This window comes from Callorhinus ursinus, unplaced genomic scaffold (assembly GCF_003265705.2).
Source record: "Callorhinus ursinus isolate GAN/ISIS: 27379988/994484 unplaced genomic scaffold, GSC_fseal_2.0 scaffold10, whole genome shotgun sequence".
In the NCBI taxonomy this organism is placed as follows: domain Eukaryota; kingdom Metazoa; phylum Chordata; class Mammalia; order Carnivora; family Otariidae; genus Callorhinus; species Callorhinus ursinus.
In genome coordinates this window covers 22,473,109-22,485,251 of record NW_027397072.1, presented here as the reverse complement: position 1 = coordinate 22,485,251, position 12,143 = coordinate 22,473,109, and the positions used below count along the sequence as shown (strand labels likewise).

Below are 12,143 nucleotides of genomic sequence, written 5' to 3'. Positions count from 1 at the left end.
ATCGGAGGGAGGGATGGAGGAAGGAGAAGGAGATCGGAGGGAGGGATAGTGGAGGAGAAGGAGATCGGAGGGAGGGATAGTGGAGGAGAAGGACATCGGAGGGAGGGATAGTGGAGGAGAAGGACATCGGAGGGAGGGATGGAGGACTTCGAGGCTTGCGTACTACTTTGCGGGGGTGGGGTGGTCAGTGTCAAGAGTGGAGTAGTTTATTTTGGGGAGTGGTATGAAAATTAAGAGATTAGGTTATAGAAATGGGTAGGAATGATGATTGAGTACCTTAAATTGCCTGTAAATTGTGCGGAATTAATCTTTTTTTTTTTTAAAGATTTTATTTATTTGAGAGAGAAAGCACGAGAAGGAAGAGAGTCAGAGGGAGAAGCAGACTCCTCGCTGAGCAGGGAGCCTGATGCGGGACTCGATCGCGGGACTCCAGGATCATGACCTGAGCCGAAGGCAGTCGTTTAACCAACTGAGCCACCCAGGCGCCCCCAGAATTAATCTTATATCCAGTAGAATCCATTGAAGCTTTTAGCAATTAAGTGTTATGTTGGGAAGGATAATCTGGCATCTGAATGTATGTAGGCTGGATTACAGGGGCAGAGAGTAGAAGCAGGAAGGAGATAAAATGCTATTAAGAGTAAAGTAATCCAAGAACAAAGTTATAAAGGAAAACTTAGTAGGATTTGGTAATTGGATGGTAGAAGAGAGCCAGGAAGTCAAGATGGACTGGTATTAAGTGTTGCTTAGGAAAGTTAAGATTCCATGAACAGAAATAAGACCTATACGGGAAGTTCTGATTTTTTTGAAGACTGGTGAGGTTCTGTTTATATATGTTAAGTTTGAAGTGAAGGGACATCCTATAGAAACAGGCAGTTGGAATGTCAGAGAACCCAAGAGAACTTTCAAGAAAGCTGACATGGTTTTCACTATTTAATTATGTACGGTGTTTGGGAAAAAAATGAAGCCTGCAAAATGACTGTTTGGGTTGCTGTTATAGTTATTGCCTGCTCTGTGAAGTAAGATCTTGAAGGAAAATGTTTTGAGATTAGAAGTTTAAGAGGAAATACAAATCTAAAAAGGGAGGAAATAATTTTAACCAGTTTCCAATAAATAGTTTAGTACAGGCTTCGTTGAATTAAAAGAAGAGGAGAAACAATGCTTTAGAGGCAGAAGTGGAGAGGTTAGGTAAAACTGTAGAGAGATTTTGAGGTAGAATAGAGATGATGAGGTAGTTCTTGAAATATGACCTTGATCTAAGTAAAGCAAGAGGTTAGCTCATCTGCTAAGAGTGAAAGAAGAGCATTGAGAGGGCGCCTAGGTGGCTCAGTTGTTGGGTGTCTGCCTTTGGCTCAGGTGGGATCGAGCCCCGCATCGGGCTCCCTGCTCCGCGGGAAGCCTGCTTCTCCCTCTCCCACTCCACCTGCTTGTGTTCCCTCTCTCGCTGTGTCTGTCTCTGTCAAAAAATAAATGAAATCTTAAAAAAAAAAAAAAAAGCATTGAGAACTTGAACAGGGTGGGAAAGGTTTGTGACTGACTGTGGTTAATGTATTTAAGCCTCAAAGCAGAACATGTGGAAAAAAATGCTGAATGGAATTAGGGTGCACAGTCAACATGATATCATGACATTTTATGACTAGCAGTACTTAGTGGCTCTGATTCAGGGGTAAAGAAAGCAGTTGGTCGGGTTATACAAGGTTGGATGAGTTTTTCTAGATTGCTAAGAGACAGTGTTGAAATACTTGGCTCTGGCTCAGAAAGGTCAGAGAGAAAGAAAAGCAAGGGTAAAGGTAGGGAGGCTCTGAACAGAGATGCAAAGGGGGAAACTAAAGTGCTTAGAGAAGGTAGAACTGTTCCAAGTGACAAAATAGATCCAGATCCAGAGCCTTACCAGGAAGTGGAAGAGAAGGTAATGTGGAGTAGCTCTAGGAACTGAGACCTCAAGGTATAAGGTGAATCTTTATGGTAGGCATTCCTCTTTGAGAATAAGAATAGAGAAGAAAAATGTGAGGTAGGTGCTGAATTTCAGAACAGAATATTTATTATTAAATTCCAGTTTAAAAGGAGTTTTACATATTTTGCAACTATTGCATCACAGTAGTTCTGTGATGATAAGGGTAACTAAGGTAGCTATTCTTATTCCATATTATAGAAGAGAAAATGGAGGAACACCAAAAAATAGCTGGCCAGAAATCCTGCAGTATATCGTAGCATGGCCACTTTAGGACAGTTCATAGGTTCATTTTGTCATCATTATCATTCAAACCAGAACAATATGGCATATTGTCCAAAAATTTTTAAAGTTAAAAAATAGAAAATAATTGTTATCCAACTCTTACTCTCCAGCCAGACTTCTAGCATATATATACAGTATATAGAGGTGCTTTTTATTTTTTTCTCCTTTTATCACAATATATTGTGAACACATTTCCAAATGAACACATTAATTTTTTTTAACTTTTTTTTACTTTTTTTTTTTTTAAGATTTTATTTGAGGAGGGGTGGGGCATGAGCAGGGGCAAGGGCAGAGGGAGAGGGAGAAACAGATTCCCCACTGAGCAGGGAGCCTCGATCCCAGGACCCTGAGGACCCTGAGATCATGACTTGAGCCAAAGGCAGATGTTTAACTGACTGAGCCACCCCCCACATATTCATTTCTAATAGCTGCATTCTATTGGAGGGATGTACCACTTGTAATCTGATTTCTTCATGGAAATTTGGATGTTCATAATTGTTTTTTATTATAAATAATGCTATAGTGAACATTCTTATACATATCCTTGTACTGTTGTCTTATTACTTTCATAAAATAAACTTTTGGAAGTCCAATTAGTAGATCAAAGGGCATGCACATTTGAAATTTTTATACATATTACCAAATTGTGCTCCAGGAAGGTTATACTAATTTATATTCTTGTTGGTCAGGCTATGAGAATGTGTTTTTACTTCACTCTTATTACCACTAGTTATTATTAATCTCTTTCATTATTCTAATTTACTTCACTCTTATTACCACTAGTTATTATTAATCTTTTTCATTATTCTAATTTGCACAAAAGGATATTTCCTTGTTTTTAATATTCATTTCTTTGCTCTTTTTTCATATGTTCATATGAAGCTAGATCTGCTTCACATGCTTTTGTGAATAACACAAAAAAATGATTTTTTTTAAAGATTTTATTTATTTATTTGACAGAGAGACAGCGAGAGAGGGAACACAAGCAGAGGCAGAGGGAGAGGGAGAAGCAGGCTTCCCGCGGAGCAGGGAGCCCGATGCGGGGCTCGATCCCAGGACCCTGGGACCGTGACCCGAGCCGAAGGCAGACACTTAACGACTGAGCCACCCAGGCACCCCCAAAAAATGATTTAAATATTGGTGTGGGTTCAAAAGAGATGGTACAGCTGTGATTTAGAGTGGCATTGCAGGGCAGAGAATCATTGTCCTGTTCCACTGGGAAGGAGTGGACAAGTAGAATGCTCTTCCCTCCCCTATCAAAAAGTGGAATTAGTTGGACCAATTTCTCAAATTTTAGTGTTACACTGAGTCTTTTAAAAATACCTAATTTAGGGGCGCGCCTGGGTGGCTCAGTCGTTAAGCGGCTGCCTTCAGCTCAGGTCATGATCTCAGGGTCCTGGGATTGAGCCCCGCATTGGGCTCCCTGCTACGCGAGAAGCCTGCTTCTCCCTCTCCCATTCCCCCTGCTTGTGTTCCCCTCTCTAGCTGTGTCTCTCTGTGTCAAATAAGTAAATAAAATCTTTTAAAAAAAAATCTAATTTACTTCTGAAAAAAATAAACATTCCAGTGGCTCATCTTGCTCCCATCCGTCTGTACCCTCCTGCTCCCCCTACAGTTAACTGCTTTTCTTTAGTTTTGTGTGTATCCATGTAGTATTACAGTGTGAAAAGACAAATATCTATTCCTATGCTCCCTCTTCTTACACAAAAGCAGTTTACTAAATATGTCATTCTGTACTTTGCTTTCCTTCTGCACTTTGCCTTCCTTATTTAACAAAATATCTTGGAGCTCTTCCATGGATTTTTTTTTTTTTTAAGGAGAGCAATACTTGTGGAACTCCAGAATTCACTAAAACAATTTTAATTTAATGTTACTTAAATGAGTACAAACAGAACTGGGCATAAATTCCATGCCAACAAACCACACTACAAAATCAACAGAATTAAAGTCAACATTAATATGACACAACTGTTTTGTTGATACTAATTAGATACAGCATGACTTAGGTAGTGACTGCTGAGGTACAGTTGCTTATGGCTTTAGCAAGCCTGTATCACACTGTGTCCCATGCCACTTTTCTGTAATCCAACTCAGTCCTCTGTTCTACCTTTCCTTTATTCCATAGCACTATCATTTTTCTATAGGAGTTATATCATCATGCTATATGACTTAACTATTTATTGTGTTTATTGTGTATATTCCTTGTGAGAATGTAAGTTTTTTTTATGAAGTGCAGGTCTTCATTTTATTCACTATTATTACCAGACACCCAGAACTGATCCTGGAACATAATGGATACTCAGATATTTGGGGAAGGAATAACAAATGAATTCTTAGGCACCTTAAAGTCTGAGAACCACTGGTGGAAGATGCTGAGGCAATAGATAGTCATAAAGGCAGGCCAAAAGGTGCAGAAAGAGGAGAGGTAGGTCCAGTAAGGTCAACTAACCCTGGCTCTGAGGGAAGGGAGGCCAGTGTGGCTGGTGGTGCAGTGATTGGAAGAGGGAGAAGATGACCCTTGGTTTCTGGTGCTCTCCGGGTCCTGGGGATGAGGCTTAGAGGCGGTTGTTGACAACTTTGTTAGGTCATTGAGGGCCTTTCATGGCAGCCCATTAGATTCTGGGACACTTTTCTCCTGGAATCAATGAGAGGGAAATACAAAATAGTTATTTTTCCGTTCTCTCATTTACTACCTTAAAATAGCTTTTATTTTCTAGATTTGTATAATGAAAGCATAGTCTTATTGCAGGGACAACAGAAGAACCACTGCACTGATTTCCTCAGTATTGATACAGCTAGAAAAGTTTAAATGCCTGAAAGAGGAAGAACCATTAACTTTCACAAGGATAATCAATCAAAGTAAATAGCTGATTATGTTCTTTTGTTTATAGAAAGTACCTGAAAGGGAGGTGGGGTTGTGTTCCAAGATGGGGCAGAGTAAGCTGCAGCACACTCTCACCTAGGTTCAACATCTTGGCTTGAATTATGACATAGCCTGGAATATTTGTTTGGGGTGGCGGAGTTTTATTATTAGAAGAATTTGATCAAGCCCAGCCTTGCAACCGCAATGTTGTTGCAGCAGGACCATTGCAGACTTCTCTTCACGTGTGCTAATGCCATCAGCGATGAATGATACCTTATTTCCAGCTGGGGGTAGGAGGTGGGAAGGCTGATTACATGGGGCATTGTAAATTCCAGTTAACAATACTAAACACAGTGTAGTTTAATAACATTATTTTTGCGAAGATTCTTTTGTAAATATATCCTCTGCCTAGCCTGAGGGTAACTTATTGAGTGAGTTAAACTTTGAGAGAAGAGGGGAATAATTTGTTTAGATGATGCTTTGGGAAAGTGGTGGTATAAGTGTATATAGTTCTACAAATTTTAGTCCTTTCACTTATGCTGTTTTAGGATTCTCCTAGAAACTTGTCAGGTTGGAAGTGCCCTCAGGTCTCTTTTTCTATCTTCCCTAACATTTTCTTCCTTGAAGTTCACTGATTCATAGAATGAGTCTGGAAGTGACTTTAAAGAGATTTATTCTGGTTCTTCCCATAGTTGCCACAAATCCAAAAGGTCAGGTCTAGAATTCCAACAGCCAAACATTCTGCCATCTGGACTGAGATCTCCTAGGCTGAGGCTGCTAGACTGCAGAGGTAGTGACCTGATTGATCTCTCTCCCTTCCACCCTCCCCCCTTCTTTTCCTCCCCTACTTCCCTCCTTTGGCCCCTTTCTTTTCTCCCTCACCTGTATTACTTTTCTTATTTTATCATCCCATTTTTCTTTCTTATTTCTAGGCCATGTAGGTCAGCCAGGCAAGGGTTAGTGAGGTTAAGGCGTGAAGGCGATCCTCACGACCTGAGGTGCACAAGGAAGAACATCCTTTGACCGTCAGAAATGCTAATTATGCTCTCTTTTTCCTAGGATGCTCACAACTGTATTCCTGAGTTGGACAGTGAGACAGCCATGTTTTCTGTCTATGATGGACATGGAGGTAACTTTAGCGGCTCATATTGGTGACATTCTTGAACTCCAGTTCCAGACTTTTAGGGGGCAAGAACAGGTCCTCTGTTCTTTTCCTTTCCAAGGTTCTGGTCCTAAGATATCATTTCCTTCCCAGTGCTGTTTTCTCTACTTTGCCATTCTGCCTTCCTAACAGGATATTGTATTGGTTTATAATCTCACCAGCCCTTGTTTTAATCCAAAAAGCCTCTTCCTGTATTAGAATTTATTTTTTTTCCACTGAGAACTAAGTATACAGGTGAGAAAAGCAAAAAGGTGTATTAATTTAGCCCTGCGAGAGTTGATGGTTAAATCTGTTTTCTGGATCAGAACTTCCTAAACAGTTATCTTTCAGATAGGTTTCAGTCTTATAAGATAGTTATTTCCTCGACCCTTGGGGTTCACTCCAATAAGGCATATAAATATTATATCACTTTATATGTGGGAAGCAGTGCTCTGGGTGACCTTACTTTTCTTCTAGGGGAGGAAGTTGCCTTGTACTGTGCCAAATATCTTCCTGATATCATCAAAGATCAGAAGGCCTACAAAGAAGGCAAGCTACAAAAGGTCTGTCTTTTCGTAATGCTCCTTCTCTACTTCTGTAGGCTTTCCCTTGTTTTCTAGTCCTTGGCTTTTCCTATCTTGTTGCCAGTAAACTGCTGCTTATTGCATTTCTTAAAGAATTCTATTCCCACTTGGACCTTTTTAGAGCTGCTTCATTAATCTCAGGTCTCTGAACTGTTTTTTATTTATATGAGAGTGTCTCCTTGTATGGTGGATCACACTGTAATTTGCATGCCATCTTTGTACCCAGGTTGTATATAGGCAATTCATGTTGTACCCACTGTACTTTTTCGACTTGCCTCATACTGTTTGGCTTATATACAGGCATTAGAAGATGCCTTCTTGGCTATCGATGCCAAACTGACCACTGAGGAAGTCATTAAGGAGCTGGCACAGATTGCAGGGCGACCCACTGAGGATGAGGATGAAAAAGAAAAAGTAGCTGATGAAGATGATGGTGAGTGTGGCATCCCTTGTTTGAGAGGAAATCAGCATTTTATTTTTTTTCTTTTTTTTTAAATTTTTTTATTGTTATGTTAATCACCATATATTACATCATTAGTTTTTGATGTAGTGTTCCACGATTCACTGTGCATAACACCCAGTGCTCCATGCAGAATGTGCCCTCTTTAATACCCATCACCAGGCTAACCCATTCCCCTACATTCCTCCCCTCTAGAACCCTCAGTTTGTTTTTCAGAGTCTCTCGTCTCTCATGGTTCGTCCCCCCGTCCGACTTACTCCCCTTCATTCTTCCCCTCCTGCTATCCTCTTCTTTTTCTTTTTTCTTAACATATGTTGCATTATTTGTTTCAGAGGTACAGATCTGTGATTCAACAGTCTTGCACAATTCACGGCGCTCACCATAGCACATACCCTCCCCAATGTCTGTCACCCAGCCACCCCATCCCTCCCACCCCCCACCACTCCAGCAATATTCAGTTTGTTTCCTGAGATTAAGAATTCCTCATATCAGTGAGGTCATATGATATATGTCTTTCTCTGATTGACTTGGAAATCAGCATTTTAAAGAACTCTTCTTTAATATGTATTATGTGTCAATTCTAAGAGAGGATGACTTCTTAAGGGACTTGGGGAGTCCTCACATTAAAGAACCCTATGTTCTCCTATATTACATGAGGTTATGAAAGGAGAAAGAATTAACCTTAGTACCTAGTGTCCATAGTTGTAAGCATTTTTATATATATTATCTATTGTCATTGTGATGGGGTCTCTCTGGTTCCTGTTAATGTTTATGTGACCTTTTTTTTTTTTTAAGACTTGGAACTGTCATTAAGCCTGGGCTGTAGGCCTAAAACTAGCATTGTGGGCTTCCTGGGTCCTTAGCCATAATGAGGTTTCCAAATTATCAATCAAAAATGAGAGGTGATAAAAGAACTAGTATTCCTTTGACTAAGAAGAGGGTGAAAGACCAAGACCAAAGGAAGTCTATGCAGGCAGATATTACTCGAGAAGGAAGCAAAGGGGTTTTCTGAGACTTGATAGGAAGCTTGATAGGAGTCTTAGGAGTGGGCGGTGGTGGGGAAGTTGAAATTCCACCTGCAAGGGTTGTGGAAGTGGGAAGGGGGCTGATCCCATGAAGAGTCTGGGGTGGGGGTGCTGATTCAGCCTCTTCCCTGCAGTGGACAATGAGGAGGCTGCACTGCTGCATGAAGAGGCCACCATGACTATTGAAGAGCTGCTGACACGCTACGGGCAGAACTGTCACAAGGGTGCTCCCCACAGCAAATCTGGAGCTGGGACAGGCGAGGAACCAGGGTCCCAGGGTCTCAACGGGGAGGCAGGACCTGAGGACCCATCTAGGGAAACTTCTTCAGAGGAAAATGGTCCCACAGCCAAGGCCCACACAGGCCTTTCCTCCAACTCAGAACGTGGGACTGAGGCAGGCCAAGGTGGTGAGCCTGGCACTCCCACTGGTGAGGCTGGGCCTTCCTGCTCTTCAGCCTCTGACAAGCTGCCTCGAGTTGCTAAGTCCAAGTTCTTTGAGGACAGTGAGGATGAGTCAGATGAGGCAGAGGAGGAAGAGGAAGACAGTGAGGTAAGGGCTTGTGGGAGCAGACAGATGCTGAATCTGCAGAGAGGGCCTGTTTGGTCACCATCCATAGCTGTTGGCTCTTTTCCTTCTATTTTTTTTTTTTTTAAGTAATTTCTACACCCAACATGGGACTTGAACTCAAGAGTCACGTGCTGTCCTAAGCCAGGAGATACCCCACCTTCTTCTATTTTTAGATCAGCCCCCCTAGACCTACTATATTCCAAGGTTTTCTTGCATTCATTATTTTCACCAACATAGGAACCATTAGCCTTCGAACCTCTTCCTTTGTTGGTACTATAACAAATAGATCTAGTTCTAGCCTTTCAGAGTCTGTGTCCCAGAGAGAGAACAAGAAGGTGGTGGTTGTTACTTTGGATATTTGGGTATCTCCTTCTCTGGGCCACTTACTTTCTGGCTGTGTTGCCTGGAAGGATAGTAGGACCCGTCTAGCCTTCTCCCCTCCCCTAGATTTTTCTGTCATGACATATAGTTGTAGCTTTCAGTGCTCTCAGAATCTGTGTTTAGTCAGGGCCTCTTGGTTCTGAGTATGAGTTGGGGGGAGGGGGGCAGGGGGTCATCCCCGCCTCAGCAGCCTGGGATCATCCTTCCGGCAGGAGTGCAGTGAGGAGGAGGATGGCTACAGCAGCGAAGAGGCAGAGAATGAGGAGGATGAAGATGACACTGAGGAGGCCGAAGAGGACGAGGAAGAAGAGGAGATGATGGTGCCAGGCATGGAAGGCAAGGAGGAGGTATGTAGAGACGGGGAGCAGTGAGTCTGGAAAAGCCAAGAGGCAGATGTGATTCCCTGATTGTGATTTGGGGACAGGGAATCTCCTTGCTGCCTTAGGACTGAAGTCCTGGTTATGGGGGCATTTATGCTACAAGGGGAACTAGGTCTTTAGGATACAGTTAGTGCAGAATAGAAAGAGAGCATGCTCTAGTCTTTGGAAAAATTAAATCCATGCCTCTCCTGTTAAAGCTGTCTTGGTGGTCCCAGTGAGAGAGAAAGCATAAGCAAATGGTCAGGGGAGCACCAATGAGGAGCTTATGTCCGGAAGCTCCCATGATGCTCCCTTTCTTCCTCTTAAGCCTGGCTCTGACAGCGGTACAACAGCGGTGGTGGCTCTGATACGAGGGAAGCAGTTGATTGTAGCCAATGCAGGAGACTCTCGTTGTGTGGTGTCCGAGGCTGGCAAAGCTTTGGACATGTCCTATGACCACAAACCAGAGGATGAAGTGGAGCTAGCACGCATCAAGAATGCCGGCGGCAAGGTCACCATGGATGGGCGAGTCAATGGGGGCCTCAACCTCTCCAGAGCCATTGGTAAGTGCCACGAAAGTGTGGGGAGGACTTCTGGGGTCTTACTCTCTCTTCCAGACTACCTGGTAGCAAACTTTAATCTTAATAGGCCCTTGTACCTTTTTCCAAGTCCTTTGGTATCTATGAGCTTTGTCTGTAAAATGTGTCCGTGAGATAGGTAAGAGAGCTGGCATTTTTGGATGATTAAAAAAGGTAGTGACCTACCTAAGGTTTAGCAACCTGAAGATAGGGCTGAAACTAGAACAACTGGAACTCAGTTTTCCATTCACTTAGATTATGGAACTTTGTAAAGAAAGGAAATGAATGGCAAGGCTCGACCAGCCTCAAGCACAAGTCTTGGCAGAGTGCTTAAAATACTCTTCAACCATTCCTTTACTTCAGGAGACCACTTCTACAAGAGAAATAAGAACTTGCCACCTGAGGAACAGATGATATCAGCCCTTCCTGACATCAAGGTGCTGACTCTCACTGACGACCACGAATTCATGGTCATTGCCTGTGATGGCATATGGTGAGCACCAGTGGAATGCCCTAAAATTCCCTTTTTTATTGCAGCATTACTTGTAGGGTTCTGAGCTGGTTTGGCTTTTTCATCCCTCTAATGGCTGCATTCAGTACTTTTCTCAAACTGCTAGGATTAGAGCCTAGGCAGACATCTTGGTGTCAAAACCCACAAGCCTAAGGCAGAGCAAAGGACAGTCTCCATAGGTGTTTACATTGGCCCTGGGGGCTATCACCTCTCTCTACATTCCTCTGTTTTGCCTTGGTGGGACTAAAGAAATGTGTATTATTTTTGACCTCAGGAATGTGATGAGCAGCCAGGAAGTTATAGACTTTATTCAATCAAAAATCAGCCAGCGTGATGAAAATGGGGAGCTTCGGTTATTGTCATCCATCGTGGAAGAGGTGAGTGCCTGGGTAGAGGAGAGAGGGCGTGTGGTTTGCATAGCCAAGGCTTTGTCTTTTGACCTGAGCTAAGACCAGAGCTGGGAAGTGTCAGTAATTACTGATAGATGCCAAACCTGACTAGAAAGTTCCATTTCCTTCATTTCCCTGCCTTATTCTCATGCATTATGCACTAGCAAGTGGCCTGTTCTGTGACGTCTGTTGCCTCTTCCCCTCCTGCCACCCTGTCTCAGCAGGGTCAGCCCTCTTCTGAGAGTTTAGGTTCCTAGGAAGGTGTTCAAACCCTGAAGCTGAGCTACCTACCTTGTCCCTTTTGTAGCTGCTGGATCAGTGCCTGGCACCAGACACTTCTGGGGACGGTACAGGGTGTGACAACATGACCTGCATCATCATTTGCTTCAAGCCCCGAAACACAGCAGAGCTTCAGCCAGAGAGTGGCAAGCGGAAACTGGAGGAGGTGCTCTCTTCTGAGGGGGCTGAAGAAAATGGCAACAGTGACAATAAGAAGAAGGCCAAGCGGGACTAATGGTTGTCCAGACCCCTGCCCACCTAGACTGTTTTCTGAGCCCTCTGGACCTGAGACTGAGTTTTGTCTTTTTCCTTTAGCCTTAGCAGTGGTTATGAGGTGTGCAGGGGGAGCTGGGTGGCTTTACTCAGCCCATTCCAAAGAGGGCTCTCCCTCCACACAGCAGGCTGGGAGCCTCTGCTGTCTTCCCCAGCCCCCTCCTTGCTCCTTGGGGCTCATCACCGGTTCTGTGCCTGTGCTCTGTTGTGTTGGAGGGAAGACTGGCGGTTCTGGTTTTTACTCTGTGAACTTTATTTAAGGACATTCTTTTTTATTGGCGGCTCCATGGCCCCCAGCCGCTTGCACCCGCTCTCTGTTGTACACTTTCAATCAACACTTTTTCAGACTAAAGGCCAAAACCTAATTGTGCCAATGGTGTCCTTTTTTCAGTAGCTGTCCTCCCCGGCCCACCCAGAATTCTCTGGCCCCAGACTCGACCTCTTTGGTGGCACCTACCAAGCCCCTCAGCGCGCGCGCGCGCGTGTGTGTGTGTGTGTG

The 12,143-nt window shown here is 43.4% G+C and overlaps 1 protein-coding gene across 2 annotated transcripts in view; it reads left to right on the top strand.

The window, feature by feature from the left end:
- The window catches only part of PPM1G (protein phosphatase, Mg2+/Mn2+ dependent 1G), a 19,764-nt gene extending 7,750 nt beyond the window's left edge, over positions 1-12,014 (top strand). For both annotated transcript variants that reach the window (XM_025867941.2, XM_073897163.1), the window contains 9 exons: positions 6,156-6,225; positions 6,715-6,800; positions 7,122-7,254; positions 8,441-8,856; positions 9,468-9,602; positions 9,943-10,177; positions 10,556-10,685; positions 10,978-11,080; positions 11,400-12,014. In XM_025867941.2, the coding sequence (XP_025723726.1) occupies positions 6,156-6,225; positions 6,715-6,800; positions 7,122-7,254; positions 8,441-8,856; positions 9,468-9,602; positions 9,943-10,177; positions 10,556-10,685; positions 10,978-11,080; positions 11,400-11,606 (1,515 nt within the window). In that variant the 3' untranslated portion in view covers positions 11,607-12,014. The remainder of the gene's footprint in view (positions 1-6,155; positions 6,226-6,714; positions 6,801-7,121; positions 7,255-8,440; positions 8,857-9,467; positions 9,603-9,942; positions 10,178-10,555; positions 10,686-10,977; positions 11,081-11,399) is intronic.
- The last annotated feature ends 129 nt before the right edge of the window (positions 12,015-12,143 follow it).